Genomic DNA, 22,367 nt, shown 5'->3' with positions numbered 1-22,367 from the left:
CTGGAAGAATTTGAATGGCTTTATAAATAAAGGAAGGAAAGAAAAATGGCACATACAGGAAGAGGGGTGAATTCACTATGCCTCAAGGTTGGGAGGACCTAAACAATAAAGTTTGGGTAAATCAGCCTTTCCCAAATCTCCTTTTCATTGAATATCATCAAACAATTAGAGGAGTTTCAAATCCTGTAGATCTCCATTTTACTAAAAACAAGGCATGATTAGAATGGCTCTCTTGGTTCTACCTTTTGAAAATACTTTAAATGTGATTGGAACACTTTCTTCTTGCACCGTAGGGTTTTTGCACCAAAATGTGCTTCCTGTAACCAGCCGATCCTCCCAGCACAGGTAGGTGTTAACATGCACTGACTCTTAGGGAAAACACCTCTTGGCATATGGGCACTTTCTAAAAGCACACTGAAGGCTTTTCCTTCCTCTTCCAGAATCTGTGCTATGTTAGATAATAAATTAGACACAGTTCAGGAGTAAAGTCACTCCCAAACATTCCCAGAGGTTGCAATAGTCATACTACATCTACAGCATAATACTTTGTATCTTTAGGGTGCTTTCCAGGTCTTCATTAATCTATTAGAAACCTCATTTAATTGAAAACGTTGACTGGGGCTCTAAGAAAACTCGAGGAGTAAAGCCCTGGTAAAGGCACCTGATGGTTACCCTGACCCGTGAGGCCACACAGTTTGTTGTCCTGAGGTGATGATGGAATGAAAGTTTGTAAAGGGGCTGAAAAGGCAACAACAAAAATGGAACCAGGTGAACCCTGCTTGCAAGCTCAGCCTGTGCTGACAGTGTTGCTGGCACAATTAGCCCAGAGTGGGGCTCCCTCATGCTCTGGGGGGTGCAGGACCCCCCTCTGCTTTGACTCAGCCTTTGCTGACCAGCTCATTGTAAACAAGGGCCTCAGCATCTCCCTGCTTTTCCTCCGGTCATGTTTTTACAGAGCCAGAGCTTCCCTCCTGTAAGCTGCTATGCCTCAGTCAAGCCTGACACTTGAGCCTCTCACATGCCCACCTCCATCACTTTGCACATTACTCTCATTTGTCATTAATATTTCTGTTAATTGGCCAAGTCTTACATAACCAAAAAACCCTATAAAGGCTGAACTGGAACTGCTTGTCCGGGTGGATTGTGAGGAGAAAACCTCTATGTAAATGTCACTGAGTTTGGGTCTTAAAAAAATATTTCTTTTTTCTTTTCAAGAAAGAAAGAAAAAGAAACGAAGGGCAGCCATAGTGCTGACTCACCTGATGACTAGCAGGACACACTCCATATTCTTTCCCAGGGAGATGTCTTAGGTTAGTTCAAGTCTAGCAGTGCAGGTGCTGACTTGCCCAGAGCTTCTCTCAGACATAGTCCACGTCATACCTGGTGCTCTAACCACACCTGCAACTGGAAACAATGCAAGGCAACTGATTTAATGAGCTCTGTCTTCGGAGTGGATCAGGAAAGGAGCCTGTGAGGTTACTAGAAGGGTATGGGCTGCTCTGCAGGGCCTGGGGCTCAGCCAGGCATTGCACAACTGCTACGCCCACCCTCACGCTGAGGTTTGGCCTGTGCACGTAATTACCTGCCAGACTGGTATGTCAGTCCCTGTGGGGACACCCAGTGACATGTGCATGTGCAAAAGAGCTGTGAAGCAGTTTGAGAGGAATACAAATCCTGGAAATCACAGCAGGATGTATACAAGGGAAAGATTACCCAATGAGCAGGTTTTTGATTGGTAATTTGTTCAGATCCTGGGTGCCCTCAGAAGATTACTTGATTTCAAGACCGATTTGTTCCTTGAGAATGAGGTTTTGGCCTCACTTTCCAAATGACCTCTGCGGCTTAGATGTGCCTGCCAGACACCCAGACTGCTGCTCACAGCTGAGGAGTGCAGTGCCATGTTCTGGGATCAAGACCCTCAGTGCTGACAGAGCTCTGCTGCATGGGGGAAGAGGGGATCCCCCAGGGAAACATCTCCCAGGGAAACAGCTCTCCAAAGCAACAAGCTGCGTACTGCGTGGAGACTGAAAAAATGCTTCTTAGACACCACTGTCACTTTCTCTCTGCTCCCGCCAGGGCTCCGAGGAGACCATCCGGGTGGTGTCCATGGACAAGGACTACCACGTGGAGTGCTACCACTGCGAGGTGAGCCCCGGGCTCCGCCCGCCCGCCCCGCGGCGGGACCTGCCCACCTCGGGGAGCTGATCAGCCTGGGGGAGCTGCTCTGCTTTGGGGGAGCTGCTCAGCCTGGAGGAGCTGATCTGCTTTGGGGGAGCTGCTCTGCTTTGGGGGAGCTGATCTGCTTTGGGGGAGCTGCTCAGCCTGGGGGAGCTGATCTGCTTTGGGGGAGCTGCTCAGCCTGGGGGAGCTGCTCAGCCTGGAGGAGCTGATCTGCTTTGGGGGAGCTGATCTGCTTTGGGGGAGCTGATCTGCTTTGGGGGAGCTGCTCAGCCTGGGGGAGCTGCTCAGCCTGGAGGAGCTGATCTGCTTTGGGGGAGCTGATCTGCTTTGGGGGAGCTGCTCAGCCTGGGGGAGCTGCTCAGCCTGGGGGAGCTGATCTGCTTTGGGGGAGCTGCTCTGCTTTGGGGGAGCTGATCAGTCTCGGGGGGAGCTGCTCTGCTTTGGGGGAGCTGATCTGCTTTGGCGGAGCTGATCTGCTTTGCGGGAACTGATCAGTCTCAGGGGGAGCTGCTCTGCTTTGGGGGAGCTGCTCTGCTTTGGGGGAGCTGCTCTGCTTTGGGGGAGCTGATCTGCTTTGGGGGGAGCTGCTCTGCTTTGGCGGAGCTGATCAGTCTCGGGGGGAGCTGCTCTGCTTTGGGGGAGCTGATCTGCCTCGGGGAAGCTGATCTGCTTCGGGGGGAGCTGATCTGCTTTGCGGGAACTGATGAGTCTCAGGGGAGCTGATCTGCTTTGGGGGAGCTGCTCTGCCTCAGGAGGACCTGCTCTGCCTTGGGGGCCCTGCTCTGCCTTGGGGGGAGCTGATCAGCCTCAGGGAGGGGACGTGCTCTACCTCTGGGGAACCTGCTCTGCTTTGGGGGGAAGCTGCTCTGCCTCAGGGGGACCCTGACTCAGCCCATGGGCTGCACTCGCTGGCTCTTGCACACCTGGGCAGGTAGGGCTCTGCCCCACGGCTCCTGGAGGAAGACAAAGGGCTGAATGCTGCCTGGGCTAAAAGTGATGCTGCCATTGCCAGTACCAAATTAGTTTTGGAGGGTTTTTTCCCCAATATATTAACTTCAAAGCTGGCTTGGTTTGTTGGGTTGAATTTTCTCAATATTTCTGCATGGGGAGTGAGCAAAGAGTAGGTGCCAGCTCTCTTTTTCCTCATCTCTAGTACAGTCTGTAGGGCTCTGGTCTCAGCAGACTCGAATTTACATTGGCTGTGCAGGGAAGGATTGTCACTGGAAGGCCTTTCTAGGGGATGTTTTTTCCATACTGAATGAATTTTGATTCTTTACTAGGAAATTGACAAGGATACCATTGACTTTATGTCACTTTTTTGGGAATAGTTTCTTATTATGCAGAACATTTCAACATTTACTGCCACAGATCAAGTTGCGAAATTAGTGCTCTTGCTTCAGAGAGGAGACCTGAATTCATCCTTAGTCCTGCATCCAGGAACATGAGAATGGAAACAATCTCACTAAGCTGGGATCAACCAAAAGCTTCCCTTTTGCCGTAGGTTTGGCACTCTGACACAGCACACAAATATCCGCCCAGATTTTAACTGTTAGCACCAGGGGTGACAGTACAGCAGTGCTGCCTTCACGTGCTGTTGCGCAAAGGTTTTACAAAGAATCTTTTGACTGAGAGAGAAAATAACAAATTTCAGGGCGTTTTCAAATGCTATGTACCTAAATGTAAGAAAGGCCCCATCCACTCAGCTATCTCCTTTCAACAGACACCTGATACTCCATCCATTTCTATTAATTTTTCAAGAGAAATTGGCACAGGAAATCGCAGTATTTTGGAGAGCTGAGCTTCCCTCCTCCTTTTCCCAACTATTGCTTTGTGCAGGCTTCACCTAGGATGACAGCTCCTTCCCCTGCTCTCAGGCTATTGACTTTATGCTGGAATGTCCCACTGGGGGTTTATTTTCCGTTCTGTTTCATTATTCATTTCCCCATTCTCCTTCCCATTTGAGGCAAATCAAGCTGCCTCCACATCTGCCCAGAAAGGCAGAGTGCATTTGTGTACAGAAATCAGGAGTTAGCCATGTGTCAGCAGGGGTGGGTTACTGCCTGATGCTTTCAAACCAGGCTCTCTGTACACTGCTGTCCCCAAATGCTGCTGGAAAAGTGCCAGCATTTTGAGGTACACACGTGAAGACTTTAGCAGAGGCTGCCATGACTTAGGCAGCCACTTCTCATCCGCTGTTGATGTCATCCTCACTTGGTGGCCATGCACAGTCAGTGGTCAGGTTGGAAACTTTGCAGCTTTTCTGTGTCATGTCTTTAATGTGCAACCACTCGCCTTCTGTGCAGGATCTGCCTTTTGCAGATCACTGGAGCTCCATTCTGAAACTGGAATCCACTGACAAGGCAGGCTTTCTCCTTGCAGAAAGAGAATTCAGTTTTGGAGAGGGAGAAAGATATCAACACTTGGCACATCTGTAGGGCATCTAAAATTGGTAAATTCTGATTTTGAATCTCATATAAATTCTTATAAAATCATTATATAATATGTAGCAACACACAGAAAATTACCTTGGCAGATATTTCAATTACAACCTCTCTAAACTAACACTCCAGTTTTAAAGCTTACTTTACATTTTCAGTCTTATTTCAGTATTGTAAAATTAGAGGATTCAGACTTGAGCTGTGAAAGCTGAAAAATTATACTCTGTGTTCAGTTAAAAGCTTTGCATTTGTTTTCAGTACTACAACCACCTATATGCCCAGTTTGTTCTCTTTTTCTTTTCCTATTAAGTGCACAGTTATATACTCAGAATGTCTGGTTTCTCAGAATTGATCACAGTTATAATTTCTAAGTATTTAACGTACTTGAAACATTAAATCTGAGCACGAAAATTCAATGGTTTCCAAATGCCCTTGGAATTACAGTGATGGCAGCTGGAAATCAGGATGGTCTCTGTTGCAGTGTACGTAAGCATCAGCAGGCAGGATCACTCTTAGTTGCTTTTCTGTTTGTCTCTGTCTCTGTCTGTAGCTACGTGTCAGTCCCAGAGGTACCAGCTTTTCCACTAAAGATGACCACTGGCCTTGAAGTCTTTAAGTTCTTTTAATTCCGAATTAGAGAAAGTGTAGACCTGCTCCAGAAGTAAGATATGTCACCTCTCCCCCCTTTTCCCCCGCCTCTCATTCTCTGCTTATGCTCCCCCACACCTTGCTCACTGCCTTGCTGCAGAATTAGCTCCTTCTCTGTTCAAGCCTCTTCCAGGTTGTATTTGTCAGGGTCAGCCCCTGGCCTGCTTTTAGGCTTTTGATTTGCATCACCATTTATTAGATGGAGAAGAGACCAGAGCGGGAAACAGTGGTGAAAAAACGGCTGGGCACTGCTACAGGCTGTGCTGTTGGGTTTCAGTCTGTCAGTGTGAGGTGGTCAGGGGGCACCTCGCAGAAGCTGTGGAGGGAGCTCTGGGGGCCGTGCAGGACAGACCAGCAGCGCTGTGAGAGGCCTGCCCGAGTCACTCACTGATCTGGGATGTCTCTCTCTCTTCTAGGACTGTGGCTTGCAGCTCAATGATGAGGAAGGCCATCGTTGTTACCCCCTAGAGGGCCACTTGCTCTGCCACAGCTGTCATATCAGGCGCCTTAATATCAAACTGCCATCACATCCACCTCCAAGCTACCCCATGCATGTCACAGAACTCTGAAAGACATTTCCATGATCAGTAAGCCGTTGGAAAGAGAAGACAAAAATCTAAAAATTATTTTTGTGTTCCTTCCAAGATGAGGTTCCAGTAATAACCACCTAAACCAGCTATTTATTTTTTGAATCAGAGGTGAGGGGTCCTTTTCTGATCTTGTACATATGCATTCTTTTATCTAGACATTTTCACTGAGACACCGTCTACTTGAACAAATAATTCACCACTTAACTGTAACTGTAAATGGCAGCAGTGCTGAAAACAGTGGTACAAAGGGCTGTTCTGCACTCCTTACTCACTTCCTTCAGTGCAGATTTCACCCAAGATTACACCCAAGTGTAGAATTCCTTTCCAAAAGTTAGCACCTTATCGTATTGCAGCAAGCATGATGAGATAAATGCTAGCATTTTAGCTAGTTTTGTTGAATTCTGGTCTTAGAGAATACTTAGATTCCAGAAGTAGGGAATAGGCAACAAGCAGGTGTTGTAGGCAGGGCAGTTTTCAGCGAGGTTAAAGAAGGGTGTTCTGTGAAGAAGTGTCAGGCCAGCTCTCCATCCTACAGAGTCTCACAGTCATCCAAAGACTAATTATTTAGCTTGTTCGAGAAACATGGCAAACATTTGATGTAAAACCCACGGTACGGAGGACTGTATCCAAAAGATTGGCAGGGTCAGCAGTTGCAGCCCTCTGAAATTGCTGGCTGTGTAGCCACAGCTTCAAAATGCGTTCCTATCAACTGGACCATTTGGCACTTACTAAAGAATTCATCTTTCAAACCTGTTTTTTGTTCAGTAGGGTTCTATGCAAAGGTACACTTGTCTTTATACTGCTTGTTTTATCCAAGACTTCATTTGTTACCAGCTGCTTCATGATTGTATGGTGAGACATTATTAAAGAGAGGCAGAGTGGTGTGGTATTACCTTTTCAGCTTTGTGTTCTTTTTGAGATTACTTTTGAACTGATTATGGTGATTGTCTTCATTGGAAAACAAAGTGCAGTACGGCAGGAATAGGGATTTAGAAGTCAGACCACGAAACATCAGTGTTTACAACAAGTATTAGCTGTACGTGGAATGTACACACTTTGATGTTTTGCATAAGCTTTTACAGTACCCTCAGACCTCTGGGGAGAAATATATGTCTTCCATATAGGAAGTTAGATGAATCTTTTTAATGGTTGGTTTTCTTCCATGTGCTGATGTTTTACATGCAAATCACACATCTGTATGCCAAAAAAAATTCCTTGCATTCTCATGAGAATTGACCCAGCTTTCCTGAAGCTGCAATTTATCATTGCTGCCTTTAACTGCATTCAAAGTTACAATAAAATAAAATTCTTCAGCTCCAGAGGTAGTAGAAATACCAGACCAGATTCTTGGCATGTGTAAATTGGGACATTTCCATGCCAGGTCTCAACACTTGAGACTCTGCCCGATCCGTTCGGAAATGATCCCGTGTTAAATTCAGCATGCAAACTGATGGAATGACTTATTTGGCAACACCATTGCAGCTTAGTTTCTTATGCTCCATTGACTTTTTGAAAGCCATTTGTGGTGGTCTTGAAAAGCACAAAGAGCATCCAATGGCCACTAATTCCTAAGTGGAATAATTAACTCTCTTAACAGAACTTTTTGATAGTGTGGAATTTCCTTATGAGAAAGCTGGGGGGCAGGGGAACAGGAAAAATTCCTGAGAACTATTTTTTTCTGTTAGTAAGGAACAAAAGGAATGCTTCCTGAACTTCTGCCAGACTTCCATTTGCCTAGATTAACCTGCCCTACTGAAGGCTCCTGGGCAAAGTCATTTGGTAGTTAATATATATCAGTTTATAATTTACATGTTTAATGTGAATGCCAGGATTTGAAGGAAGTACGGTGCAGTCAGTGCCTCATTTTTGCACTGTGCTCCATGAGGCCTGGCCTGCAAATGAGAGGCCAGGAGTGCATGTGCACTTCTGCATTTGCAGACATTCCCTTTGTGTTCACAGTCAGTAGCCCAGCCTCAGGAAGAAGTAGAACTACGTGTGCCACCAGCAAATGTTGGAGAAAGGGGAAAAAAAATGTCCTAAACTATGACTAGGTCAATTCTTCAGGTTATTACAAACATGGAAGGTGACAGAGCTCCAGGATAAACTTTAAGCGTCAGCTGCAATGGAATGCTTTTTCCATTGCAGGCAGGTGCTTTGGACCGCATTTAGCTTTGAGGCATTTTTACTTGCATGTCTTTACAATATATATTAAGGGACCGAGATTAAAAAAAGATCATTCAAATACATAGAGAAGGTTTGGGTCTGTTCCTGGGAACAAATAACAGTTACTTGCTGAACTGGAAAAATGCTTTGCTCTACCAGTAGAGAAGCAAAACCTTCACACTGATAGTGGACAGAGCTGGAGGTGACTTACTCTGGCATTCAGCCCACTCCTCTGCCAGCACCTTCCTGAACACTTTGCCTCCATCAGGGGCAGGTTTAAGTTTCCAACATACTTTCCAAGGGCAGCACACTTTCAAACATGTACATACCAGACCATTTCTTCAGGGTTTTTTTTGGTGTGTTTTTCTTTTTTTTTTTCCAAAATGATCATCCGGTAGAACTGAATAATATTTAATTTCATTTCACATGCTGATTTTTCAGTCTCTTGTAGTTCTGTGCAGTTCTGATCTGTTAAGTGCCATCATGGTAAAAATTCTGAAAGGTAATATGTCAATATAGAATAAGCAATTTGTTTAAAACCAGAAAGCAGCAGTTGTTCGAGTATTTTCTCTAGGCAGATGCATTCCATTACTGTATTACGACGTACAGCTTTGCTTTTCCAGGATTTACTGTAAAAACTGGGGCTTGAGTGAGATTTACCAGGTTTGGTTGGGCTTTTTTTCAAATCAAAGACAAAAATAAAATCAAACCTAAAATAATGATGTGCTGTACTCTTTAGTGCTAGTGACAGTTTCTGCACATTTTACCTCCTGCCTGGGGAATTCTGTAAATGAGAAATCTTGTTATAATGATTGTCTTCCGGAATATTCTTCTGTTAAATCAGTTCAACACAGGTGCAAACTTCCTAAGTTCATCTTACGGTGCAATTGTTTTTCAGAAGCCTTTAGTGTACTTTCAGAATATTTCCATAAAGTTCAATCAACACAACCTGTTCTCATTTGCATCAGGGCTGCACCTTCCCATGCAGGAAGGGAATCTCCCCAAGCCCCTCCAGCACAAGCTGCTGTGGGCGGTGCAGGGTCCCTCGTCCACGGGAGGACACGTTCCAAAGAAAGGACCAAAACACTCACTTGAAAACAAAAGAATGCACTCAGAGAATTGAGCTTACAGAGGGGGTTCGTTCGGGTTTCTTTCCTTTTCCTTGAGTGCACGTGTGTGTATATATTTTGTAAGGTGGAGCTTCAAAAGGAAAATATGGTTAGAGGAACTCTTTAAGACCAGAAATTCCAGAGTAGTAAAGTAAACCAAAGCTCTAAAGGAAACAAAAGCTGCTTTCTTGTGTTTCAAGAAAAGTTTAAAAGTTTGTGATTCATCCTGTAACTAATGCCGTAACTAGAGTATATAATTTGACTTAAATTAAGTTTTCATTTGAGAAATATTTTCATTTTCTTTAAAAGAATATAGTTTTCTTCCAAGAACTTGGACCAACGTTGATTTTTATTTTGTAGGAAATAAAAGAATTCCCAGTTTGTATATCATGTAACTAGTTTACATGCTGAAAATATACATTAGTTAACTATTTTTGTATATATATATATCCTTGTAAAACCTTTCGATGTGCTTCTGTCTTTTAGTCTTTAGAATTACTTGTGGTTTTGTGTTTCAGTGTTTGATTCCCTTGATTGTTGAAGAAAATAATTGGGAAATGTAGATTTATTTATCTAAAGAAGAAACTACTTGCTATCATCTTAAGTTATTTAATATTAAAGTCAGAAGTTTCATTTAACCTTAGATGCTATAATCTGCTTTTTTCAATAAAGACATTTTGTAGTTATCTCTGGTTTTGTACTATGTTGCATGTAAGTATTTTTATTTAATCTAGGTGGGCACTAAAACAATTTTCAGGAACCCTTGTATTGCCTACAGAAATGCCTGACTGATATTAATTGATTGCAGCTGCATTCATGAAAGATTTTGGTCCTCTAGTGCAAGTGTTACTAATTAAGGTCTAAAATATGTCCACAGCTAACATTCTGCAGCTGCACTTAGAAAAGAATTTAGTCACTCTGGCACTTTTTAATTAAGGTTTAACTAGTCTGGCTGGTTCCCATGTCAGACAGTCAGTATTGAGGAACGCTTCCTTTTCAAAACTCTCATTATATTTTGGAGTGTTCTACAAGAGAAGTATTTGCCTGGATATGAACCTAGCTTGAAGCGCTTGGACCTTGGTTTGGGGAGTTTTCTCTGTATTCTTGCTAAGTCACAGTAATCCAGAAACTGTGGCCAGAGCTCTGATAGGATCAAAGAGATGCATGTTTATCTGTTGTGCCTTTCTGAAGCTTTTTGCCACTGTCCTGTCTCCAGTTTCTTGGCACAGATGGCAGCTTGGTCACATTGACCTTCCTTACTTACCCCGTGGTCCTGCAGGAGCAGCTGTGTCTGTCAGGCAGAACACGCACTGGTGTCTTGTCTCCAGCTGGCCAGGGGAGAGAGGACAACAGCCAGTTCCTTCCTTGTTTCCTGGTATTCAATGTGCTTCCTTTCCATCAGGCTGGGCAGCTTGCTGTCCTGGTGAATGTTCTTCCCTCCAGTGACTGGCAGACATCAAACACTCGCAAGCTGCTCTTTGGGTGTGCAGCCACTCTCCCATCAGAGGGGCCTCTGCCACCCTGGCTTGGCAAAGCCCAAATGACTTCACAGATGAAAAAGAAACTTCCTGGATGTTTTCCCACAACAGCTATTTTGGCAATATTTTCTTCTGCACAGTCAGAATGGAAAGAGTTACAGATGCCACAATTGTCTTAAGGACACAGTCTGCACTTTGGTGCTTTGAAACTGACGTACCATACTTCTGTAGGGCCTTCACATACATGCTATTTTCTCACTCATTATTTTAAAAAATTCATTCAAAATGAGCAACCCATGCCCTCCTTGAAGAAAAAAATAAAAAAAGAAGGCACAAAGACTGGCCAACTCAAAGCATTTTAACAGGGCCTTACTACATGGGTGACACAAATGTACTTAATAAAAATATAGGACATTTTAATGTAGCAAGAATTTACACCAACTCATAATCAGCCTGACTGAAAAGAACAGAGTACTTAAAAATGTTAACTGTTCCATGTGGGCCTCCGTGCAGAAAACACATACTGGAAAAATGAACGTTTATTCATGGCAGGGTGGGCGTGAGTCAGGCCCCAGCTCCCAGGGGAGCAGCAGCAAAGGCTGCTCTGTGCTGGGTCCCTGGCACTGTGCTGGGTCCCTGGCATGGCAGCCAGGCCACAGCCCGTGTGTTCTGACATGAACACGTGTGCTGAATGCCATGGCTGCTAAACCTGACATACAGATGGCTCGGGAGGGCTTGGCCAGCCCGGCTCTTCCACCTTCCCAGCTGTCCCCAGGGCTGCGCCCCTCACCTTGCAGCTGCCGCACAGACCCAGGATTCCGCCAGCTCATCGTGGGACTGAGCCAGAGACATTTGGCTGCCTACGGAACTCTTGGGTGAGAGCTATAGCTGGTCTATATGTGCACAGATAATTTGCCTTAAGAGATTCCAGCCTGACCAGCCTGGTCCATCAGAGATAAACAAGCCCCCAGGTATGAAAGTGATGGGCTGAATTCAAACGCAAACAGGGGACCCCAGCCAATCCCTGTGAGCCGTGGCTGCACACATCGTTGGTCAGGTGAGCTTGGCGGTGTGATGGCAGCCGCTCGTGTTTGGAAGCACGGGAAAGGTGAATCCCTCTCGAAGGGGCTGTCTCAATAAACGCTGGCTGTTGCTGCATGAGCTCGGTGTGTGCGTGTCCCGTTCCTGTCTCCGTCATCAGCGGCGATTAGGAATACGTGAACTGGGCTGGTGAGGCTGTCTTCAGTCCCCACAGTCCATAGACTCAGAATAAGTGAGGCCGGACGAGATGTCATTTGATGCAACACCTCACCATCAACACACACGGACACGCAAAGCAAAATATGTGTGTGTACATAAACCATAGAATTGTTTTGGTTGGCAAAGAGCTCTAAGATCATTGAGTCCAACCATTAACCCAACACAGCCAAGGCCACCACTAACCCACGTCCCTGAATGCCACATCCACACGTCTTTTATATCCACCCAGGGATAGTTATGCCAATGCTTGACAACCTGTTCTGTGAAGACATTTTCCCTATTATCCTACCTAAACCTCATTTGGCACAACTTGAGGCCGTTCCCTCTCCTCCTGTCCCTGTTCCCTGGGAGCACAGCCCGACCCCCCTGGCTGTCCCCTCCTGTCAGGAGTTGTGCAGAGCCACAGGGTTCCCCCTGAGCCTCCTTTTCTCCAGGCTCAGCCCCTTCCCCAGCTCCCTCAGCCCCTCCTGGGGCTCCATGCCCTTCCCCAGCTCTATTCCCTTCCCTGGACACACTCCAGCCCCTCCAGGTCTTTCCTGTAGTGAGGGGCCCACAGCTGAACACAACACTCAGGGCATGGCCTCAGCAGTGCCAAGTACAGAGTGACAATCACTGTCCTGGTCCTGATGCACACCTGGGCACTCCTGGGCTCACATTTGGCCATTGTCACCAGCACCCCCAGGGCCTTTCCCTCTGCGCACGTTTCCAGTCCCTCTGCCCCAGCCTGTTGCTCTGCAAGGGGCTGGTTGTGACCCAAGAACGGGACCCAGCATTTTACCTTGTTGACCCTCACACTGGTGGCCTCAGCCCATCCATCCAACCTGTCCTGATCCATCTCACAGCAGAGCTTTCTACTCTCCACACTCAACACTCCCACCCAGCTTGATGTCACCACTGGATTTAGCTGAATTTGCTAAAGCTATGATCCAGCTGGTGCAACAGGCCTCATGCCTGGGGCAACTTGCAGATAAGGAAATTGGGAGGAACTACTAAGCAAGGTCTGGAAACAGTGAGCAAGAGCTGCCAGACACGGAGTAGGAGACATCAGCCTTCACTGAGTGTCTAAGCTAGACATTAAATTGTCAGCCTCTATACAGAGGGCATTGGTTTCTGGAATAAATTGCAGGTTGCTCCTTGGTCACCACTGCTGGTGCTCATCAGCAGCTGATTTATGTGTTTCAAAAGCTATGGGGTTCACCATAACTTCTGATAAAACTCCAGAAGACAAAAAAAAAAAAAAAAAAAAAAAAAAAAAAAAAAAAAAAAAAAATTCTTCGTGTTAAAATTCATTTGAGATCCTATCATAGTGCTCAATACACTTCCCACCATCTCTTAACACTCTGAGACAACAAACCCAAGTTCCCGTGTTGTTTAAGAACACGTACTGAGAACTAGCTCGTGTCTGCAGTACCTGCACTGTCCCATCTGAAGACAATACACAACATTAGAGAGCATAAATCGCTGTGCTCTCACAAAGAGCATAGGAGAAGGACAAACTGAAAACTGTACAAAAAGTAAGAAACCATGAGGAGATCTGGTTTGCCAGAAGTGATAAAGTATCTATCCAGCAGCACATTTAAGAACAAATTCTTAAAGGCTTACATCGCAGCTGAAAAAAATCCTCAACCCCCCTCATTTTTATGTACATGTCAGGGAACCATCGCCTTGAAGAACAAGGTCTGTTTGGGTTAGTCACAATAATTCAAGCGATTAAGTGGACTAGCCAAAAAACCCCACGTTCATTAAAAATTTGGAACACTTAAACTATTGCAGGAATGTTAAAGCCAACTGATCAGTTAATTACTGGCTGCTCTGGCGAGGCAAATGAAAGCCAGAGAGCCCCTCAGTGCCTGGAGCACAGGAGGGGAGCGGTGACACAGTTCCCAAAGGGTGCCAGCGGGCCTGGCACTGCTGCCCCTGGCACTGTGCAGGGTCCTGCTGACTGAGTCCTCAAAGGCATTGGGACAGCAGAGGAAATCACTGTACCAAGCTGTGTCTTTTACCACCTCAGGCCTGCAGATGAAAACTTTGTGCATCAAATGCAACAAGCATATCAGAGGGAAATAAAGCAGCGATAAATTCTGCTCTCTGAGGGTCAGGTATTGTGGGGCTCTGGTCTCACCTCTGTGTCTTGACCTGAAGTTTTCAAATCTCACACACTAAGGACAGACACACAACAGAGCAGGGCAGAAAATTAAAATGGCCTGTGTGGCAGGGTGCTGTGCCAAGGAGAGAATAACAAGAGTTCTCTGCAGTACCTGCAAGCTACATGTTTAACTGCACTTACCTGTATCAGTGGATGTGGCTCCCAAAAATTTTTTTTTCACGGAGCTTCTTCAGTGAGGCAAAAAAAGGGGCTGGTGTCCTGCATCAGGCATTGCTGCTTGTCTCCCAAAAGGATGGTGATGACACTCCTCTACACATGGCTGTGCCTGGGCTCACCTGGGAGTTCATCCTTTTTCTCACTTCTTCCCATGTCAGAAAAAGAATAGGGGAAAAAAGCATCAGACCTTTCTGTACCATTTACTTTCCGTTCCTTCTCAGGGCATTCCCCAGGAAGGGAGAAGAGGCAGCTGGCTGGGCACAAAGCTGGGGCTCTTGGCACAGTGTCAGTGTTACACATGAATCCTTTTATAAAAATAGCAAGTCTTGGTCCAACAAACATTATGGTCACTTTAGACACATCCTACTGCTTCTAGAGATGTCTTATCTTGTGGAATAATTCATTTGCTACCTACATCCCTATACCATAAAAGCTACAGCTGCAGTTTGTTTGGCTTATTCTTTTATCACTCCAATATACTGTATTTAGATCTGCCTTTATTTGGCTATAAATGTTATTCCATTCTCTATTTAAAAGAAAATATCTGTAGCTTTTTTTTTTTTTTTTAATTACCTACTCTCCTTGCAATCAGCTGCTAGCTGCTCACCTACCCACAGCACATTTTCAAATTTCTAGATAAAAACTTATTTTTTAAACCCAGAAAACCCTATTTTTAAAATTAATACATGTACTGCCAGTTAATATATAACTGGCCAATCATTTTCCAGAAGCCCTATCAGAATGGAGAAAAATTAATAAAAATGTTTGTATGGAAGGGTCCACAAATGGCCCTGAAAAGGAGCAGAAGTCCTTAAAGAAAGTGCAAGTCAAACAGAATCAGAAAATAAGGAAGGTGGACCAAGACAGTTTTCTTTTAGTATTTTTTGGATAAGGCCTTGAGCAACCTGATGTAGTGGGAGGTGTCCCTGCACATGGGACTTGATGATCTTTAAAGTCTATTCCAACCCCTAACATTCTGTTATTTTATTTTGCAACAACAGAAGAAAACCTGCTAAACCAATGGCTCTGGCAGCCACCAGACAATGCTTTGATGAAGCATGATGGCTTTCAGGGTATAATTTAGCTGATTTTTTTTTTCTGCATTAATCACAATCACAATATCTTCAGAGATTAAATATTTTCCTTTGCTGATGAGCCAAAAGGCAGTGTGAAGTTAGGCAGCTACTGCACTGCAGTCAATAATTTCCATATCACCTTTCCAAAAGTTTTATGTCTTTATGTCCAAGGATCTCTTGCAGTAGGAATTTCCTTGCAGGCTTAGGCACAGTCAGGAAGGACGAAGGAGGAGATACCAAAGGTATAGTTTTCCTTGAGCTGGATCTTCAGTTGCAGCCTTGTGTCTGAAGGTGCAGCCCCAAAGGGAGCTGCACTCTCTAGGGAGGTTTCTGCAGAGACTCAGCAGTGCTCCCGTGTGAAACAGGAGAGAGGAGGAAGCCTGGCTGGGTGGGACATGCCAGCTGCCCCTGTTTGTGAAGAACAGCAAAGCTCTCTTGACGTGGTGCACGAGCAGTCTCAGTGTGCTTTGTCCAAAAGCTCAGCAGTTGACTATCACTGCATGCTGTCCTTTGTATCTGGTCCTGAAGAGGGCAAGGGTTTTGTTTATCCTTGCAGCACCTCCCACCTCAAAAAAGCCCCAATCCCATATATATGAACTCACTGTAAATACTGTACTCAATATATCCAACTGAAAAATCCACGTGTAGAGGTGTAAGTGTGCTGAAGGACTGTTGCATGCAAAGTTCTCCTTTTGGAGGGAAGCTGGTCACATCAGATTGACTGACAAAGGGTTGCAGGGTATTTTATGTGTTTCCCAGTATTACTCGTTAGGGCAGATGGTAACACCACTTGCATGTACATAAGCACATTTCCTCTCACTGTGTGAGAGTAGTTACTCCTCACTCCCCCTCTGGCTGAAGAGTACCAACTATCCTGTTTTACCAGGAGGAAACTCTCCCTGTCTGAGTTGCAGATCCACAGGCAAGGACAGGCCGCAGAGGCAATGCCCGCTGTGGCCATGGCAGGGCACAGCCTGGGGGCCAGACTGCGAGGGCTGCTTTTTGGGTGGATCCTGGATGCTGCCCCACAGCCTCCCCCAGCAAAGCACAGGTCTGTGAGCACAGCAAGATGAACCCGCCTGGGTTTGCTGTGTTTGGGTCTCGGGTGGAAGGAAAAAGCTGCAGCATGTAGAACTACTGTAAAGGTGGAGAAAAGGTGGGAGAGCCAGAGGTGACCCAGCCAGGGGCTGTGTTGAAGAGCACTTGGTCGTTGCTCAGCCCGCATGGTGCCAAGTGCAGGACTTTGAAGGACACGGGAATGTCACCGGATGACCTTTGCCAGCAGAAATACCAAAGTTATGTCAAAGCAGATACCCTTGAGGAGCATCCTCTGTCTTCCCCAGTGCTTCCTAGTGTACCCAGCAGAGGCAGCTACCAAAGTGAGCGCTAGAAAGGCAAGAACAGCACCTCCAGTTCCTGTCCTCCTCTGTCGAAATGGCTGGAAGCTGAGGGCCAGCACAAGAACTCATAGAGCCCCCCAACACTGTGTAAGGAACCCCAGATCTCTATTGTGTTCCTGCCTGAGGAGATCAGGTGTGGTTATCTGGGATGCCCTGCAGAAGACCCTCCTGCTGTGCCTGCTGCTGTGAGCTGTGGTGAGCTCCACTAAGTTCCACCGCAGCAAGGCCAGGTTTAACTGTGTAGCTATCTTTTTTTTTTCTTTTTCTTTTTTTTTTTTTTTTTTGTTTTTTTCATTTTTTGATAGTAGAAGATGATTCTGGAAGTCACTAAAAATAAGTTTGTTTGGGTTTTTAAGCCTGTTTCAGACATATTTGTATCGTCTTTCAAGATGGCACCTCCCCCTTGCGCCTACTTGACAACAGATTTGTCAGTCATTAAGAATGCTCTGTATGCACAAAAATATCTCGGGTTACTTCCCCCATAATCAAAAGAAAACAAATCCCAGAGCAACCCTGGCAGGCCACTTCCGGCCAGCGCTGCTGCCCCCCCTGAGACACATCAGGCTCAGCTGCTGCCTTCAGAGGGCAAACAAGGGAGTTTGCTTCCAGTATAAAATTAGACACTGAACCAAACTGACCCACCCCTCTCCCCCGCCCGCCCAAGCCCCATAAAAAACCAAACCAAACCAACAACAACAACAACAAAACACCAAGCTCTAGCCCAGGTACTTCCCTGTTAAGGACTTTCCAAGATGTCATTTAGATGTATATGAGTGCTTGGGCTGGATAAAGCAGCACAGAGGCTCTCTCCTTGCTCTGCTCCTCTCTTCAGTGCTGGCTGGTGCTCCCTGGCCAGAGCTGAGAGCACCCAGCACCCTGAGAGCACCCAGCACCCTGAGAGCTCCCGGCACCCTGAGAGCTCCCAGCACCCTGAGAGCACCCAGCACCCTGAAAGCACCCAGCACCCTGAGAGCACCCAGCACCCTGAGAGCTCCCACCACCCTGAGAGCACCCAGCACCCTGAGAGCTCCCACCACCCTGAGAGCTCCCGGCACCCTGAGAGCTCCCGGCACCCTGAGAGCTCCCGGCACCCTGAGAGCTCCCGGCACCCTGAGAGCACCCAGCACCCTGAGAGCAGGGCTGGCCCAGCTCAGTTTCCAGGGCGCTCTCTCCCACTGCCTGCTGGTGCTCATGGGCTTGCTCCTAAAAAGCCCTTCCTGATTACAGAGGATTGGCATTTAGAAGGAACTGCAAAGTTTTTTACCTCACTCTCCCCCTTTAAATCCTTCCCTAATCCCTTCATCTGCTGTTATGATTAAATGAATTGTGCCGATTAGAGATGGTTACATGCTATGGCTTATGACCTGTATCTATCCATCTCACTTAAATTTGGACAGTAAGTTTCTGAGGGGAAAAAACCCTATTTTTAATTACAAGGAAGACAGTCTTGCAGCTCTACAAGTTTACAAGTAAACACCACCAAATCTTTCAGTATTGCCAAAATCTTGGCCTAATAGCAGTTCTGCTATAGGAAGAATTTTTATATCTAGCACTCAAAGCTGTCCTTATTAAAATGAAAAATGTAAAATTTAAAAAAAAAGATCTATCACAGCCTTCCTTAGCAGTACCATTCCTGCAGTAGGTTTACATTGCTAGATGTAAATTAAAGAGGTTCCATAAACAGTTTGCAATAATTTACTCAATTAGCCTTTTGCTTTCCCTGTCCATTTTATGTAACATTGGTGAGAAAAAATGCTGGCTGCTATCTAGAATTGTTGACGAAAGCTTCTGGAATGCTTTGCATTCTTGTGATGGGGACCTTAGCAGAGACCAGTGTCGGCACTCTTGGGTCTGCAAGGTCAGATGAGTCACTGCAGCGTCTCCTTTTCACGTCTGATCAACTGTGCAAAATCCTGGGGACAAATACTCCTGCACATTACTCTTATGTCCTGGGGATCTTCATTCAAAACCATTCAGAGAAAACAAGCATGAAACAAGGCTGCGAAGTGACATCATTTAAGAATTTCAGCAGTGTTACAAAAAACATCTGGGGGCCGAAACCAACCTTTTGCTACCCACATACAGTACCCAGCACAAAGGAGACCTAATGTATTATTGTGCCCCTAGACTTAGTGGCTTAGTAAACAATTTCAGTGGACCTGTTAATTCATTAGATATCTCACCTTATGCATTTGCAGCGGCTTTGAACATCCCAAGATTTTTAATCTTCATCCCTTAAAAATATGTATCACCACACTGGATGCGCTACCATGGAAATGCAAAATAAATGTTCTGTATCATCATGGTTTTTGGTGTGGAGCTGCACAAATTTCACCACAGAGAGTTCTGGAAAAGAAGAAAATTACAGTAGCTTCAATCACAACAAAATATTCAGAAGGTAAAACTCAAACACAAAAAGGATTCCAGTTGTGAAAGGTTTTTCACTGCTGTTCACTGAGAAGAAATAATCAGGGGCACCACTGAGCATTGTCAAACCCCTGTTGCATCGGCCTTTATGTATGTAGGATTCCACAAACCACTACACTGGGATTTTATATTCATGTTTAAGCCAAAACCCTGTTCTTTGCTAATGAGAGGGCAAGGACGTGGGCAGGGAAATGTACAGAGACTAGAGCACGGCAGAGAAAAGAGCAAGGAGAGAGGACAGTGCCCAAGGAAAACAACTGCCTGTCTTTCTTTGCAGACAAATTGCTTCTCAGGGCTGGGTTTCATGAAAAACAGCAGCCGAGCATGGCTCCTGGGGGAACGTGTTGGCCTTGGCAGGGCCACTCAGCCTGGGGGCATAGCCAGGTCTTGGGACAACTTAATCCTCTAAAAGCTCTTGCTTGGTCCATGAGCAAAGCTTGGCGCAACTCTCCATCCCTCAGGACATTTGAGGAGCACCAGGAGTCGGGGGCAGACCCACTGCCCTGTGTCCCCTGGCAGAGTGGACACCCCGCTCCTGGCCATCCCGTGGGGAGCACCGTGTGGCCTCCAAGTAGCAGCAGCATTTGGAGAGGTCTGGAGCCGATATTACACATGCAAATCTCCCATTAACGTTCATATCCAGGCCTCTAAGCAAAATGCAGCAATACCACACTACTGCAGCAGTCACATCCCAGTCACCAGCATCACTTTCATGGTGGACTGCATGGCTACCTCAGCTCCACAGGGATAAAAAGTGTCTGCAGCCAGTGACAAGCTTATACAATTAAAATGCCTTCATTCCTTGATTTCTTAACTTTCAAAAAGACGATACTGAAGTAGAGGTTTGAAAACACAGAAGCTTTCCATCTGAGAATGGCCCGCTTCCCAACTTTTAAAATACTTGTGTACGGGACACTGCAGAATGCCATACAGCCACCTAGTGCTGGAAAAAAATCACTTCCCCACATCTGGGACCGTCCTCTGCAGTCCCACAAGTGCAGTTGAGAGCGAGTGTCCGGCAAGGAGGAACAAAAGCCAAGTCTCTGCAGAAGTCATGACTGCACTTCCAGTTATGGACAGCAGCGAGTGTGAGAACAGAACGGTCGATGAACTGCACACAGAAAACACGTTTTTATCCCGATAAAGACAAGGAAAGACATCCCACAAATGCCACGGCTGTGCCTTCTGTTATCTGTGGCACATCTCCTCAGCACTCTGTGTTTGGCTGAGTAGCACGCAGATCTGCTTATTTTCACAGGTACCCAAGCTGCCTGCCACACTGCCAGCCCTCCCAGCTCTGTCTCACCAAACATGTTCTCTCTTCCTGACAGGGGACTACCAAGATTTTCTTCAGCCAAAACCATCTAATTTCACAGCAATTCCTTGCCATGGTAGGACCAAGACTTCTGTTCTCATATCTAATCATGGCTCTAAAATGAAACACAGCATGCTGCTTCCAAGTCACTTGCTCCTACATTCACCTGTGCCCATGGCACAGTTGTGCCCATAGGCAGTTGTGTGGAGCTGTGCAGTGGAACAGATCAGGGATTAAAATTCTTCCAGCAAAGAGAAAAGGAAAGACAGGAAAAAAGGGTTTGCGTTCAGCCATACTGATTACCTGGGTCCTGTTCACTGCATGAGGATCAGACACTCGTGCCAGCAGGAGACTGGGGCAGCCCTGGCACTTGGTATGTTCAGCAAACTGCAGTCCCATTCATCTCTGCCCCACCACGGCCAGGAAGAGCCAGCAGAAATCTGGAATATGCCCTGCAATGCTTCCACTAGGGCATAACCCTGACCAAAATCAGGTTAGCTAGTTAAACCTTTCTTTGAAGCCTGTGTTTTTCCATAGCTTCTAGACTTGTTGCCTGGAAGATGGTCGAGCTAACCCCACTGAGGATGCATGCCTTTTGAATGCCAGTTTGGAATATCTGACTTTATTGGGGGTTTTCCCCTTAGAATTTGAAAATATTCTCCCAGGCAGTTAGCTAACCAGGTCTTAGAGGGATATGGTTTCTTGTTCTCTTGCTTATAAGGGAAACTTGAAACAAATTAAAATTATACTGGCCTCGTACTAAAGGTCAGCATTGTGGGGAAAGATGACTTGTTCGGAATTCAGTCAGGAAGTTTAACACAAATAATCCAGCTTGAAGTTCTGTGAGAACAAGTCCCAGCCAGCCAGCCAAAAAAAAAAAAAGAAAAAAAAAGAAAAAAAATTGGAGTGCTGATAGAACTAATTTAAGTATTAAATCTCTTTTTCCAAGCATTTTTTCCACTGATAAGCCTAGAGGCTTTTAAAGCTGCCATGTGAAAAATTATTTAGCTAGGTGTGAAAGAGATATATATTGGTACCTTCCCAGATAAACCCAGGCTTTTATCAGGAGATTTGCGCAGGAATGAGCAGGAACAAGCATGAGAAGGAACAAAGTGTTTTGTTGTGCATTACTGTGGAGATAAATTGCACTGTACAGTGTCACAAATAGTTGTGGTAAAGCTTTAGGCTTCCTCAAACTATTTTAGCAAAATGTTCATGCCACGAAAAAGGGAGAAGAGCTAATAAAACCCAACAGTTACTTGCAAGTAACTACTTCTTTGTTAGTAAAGAAGTGCCTTGCATTTGTACAGATGCCTTCTGTATCTGTAAAGCTACATTAGCCTCTATAAGACTACAGCATAAATTACATTTGGAGCTGTTCAGGACTTACCTTAATGTCTTTCTGGGCGTTCTCTATTCCAATCCCACTAGAAACAAGTATTAAAAACAGGTATTAGAATTAGTAAAAAATAGTAGGTGCTCTACCTTCAAGTCACTGCCAGTCTTGAAATGATGCCTTCAGAAGAATTAGAAAGCATTTATGTTTTAGAGAATACATTTGTGTTTGTATGTATGTAAATACCTATGTCGTGTGGTTTTTTAATGAAGTCCAAAGGGATGCAGATCGCTCCCAAAGCTGCAGAAAAGAGAAGAACATGAGCAGTTGATTCCTCATAGATCTATACCTCTCTGGTAGGTCTGACTGAAGTCAAAGGGGCTATAAAGCATCTGCATCCAAAAATCTAAATCCAGACTCCACCAGTCTGGTTTTGTTTTGCTGGCTGACCAAAAGCTGTTACCAAGAAATGAGCCTTTTGGTCCCCTCTGCCATTTTAGAGTATTCAGTTCCTCCAGTAAGTGGCTGTTCACATCAAACTCGTGGTACCTGGGACTGGAGAAACATTAAAACCAAACGAGGTGCAGTGTTCCTGTGACAGTCACATCACTCAGTGGGCACCA

At 45.5% G+C, this 22,367-nt stretch overlaps 1 protein-coding gene and 1 long non-coding RNA gene across 2 annotated transcripts in view; one reads left to right on the top strand and one right to left on the bottom strand.

Annotated features, from left to right (window-relative positions):
• Positions 1 to 8,739, top strand: part of WTIP (WT1 interacting protein) — an 89,552-nt gene extending 80,813 nt beyond the window's left edge. The window contains exons 6-8 of the mRNA XM_040075139.2: positions 294 to 345; positions 2,077 to 2,145; positions 5,684 to 8,739. Coding sequence (XP_039931073.1) covers positions 294 to 345; positions 2,077 to 2,145; positions 5,684 to 5,836 — 274 coding nt within the window. The 3' untranslated portion in view covers positions 5,837 to 8,739. The remainder of the gene's footprint in view (positions 1 to 293; positions 346 to 2,076; positions 2,146 to 5,683) is intronic.
• LOC120757640 (uncharacterized) lies at positions 1,263 to 21,838 on the bottom strand. Its single transcript, XR_005702603.1, has 4 exons — positions 21,799 to 21,838; positions 18,850 to 19,012; positions 14,155 to 14,335; positions 1,263 to 1,404 (listed from the first exon to the last, which is right to left on the bottom strand). It is a non-coding gene; the product is annotated as an uncharacterized LOC120757640 (long non-coding RNA).
• Positions 21,839 to 22,367: the final 529 nt, after the last annotated feature.

The sequence above is a fragment of the Hirundo rustica genome, chromosome 11, assembly GCF_015227805.2.
Source record: "Hirundo rustica isolate bHirRus1 chromosome 11, bHirRus1.pri.v3, whole genome shotgun sequence".
NCBI classification, from domain to species: Eukaryota; Metazoa; Chordata; class Aves; order Passeriformes; family Hirundinidae; genus Hirundo; species Hirundo rustica.
Note: the sequence above shows the minus strand (reverse complement) of the source record. Positions and strands in the feature narration are given on the sequence as shown.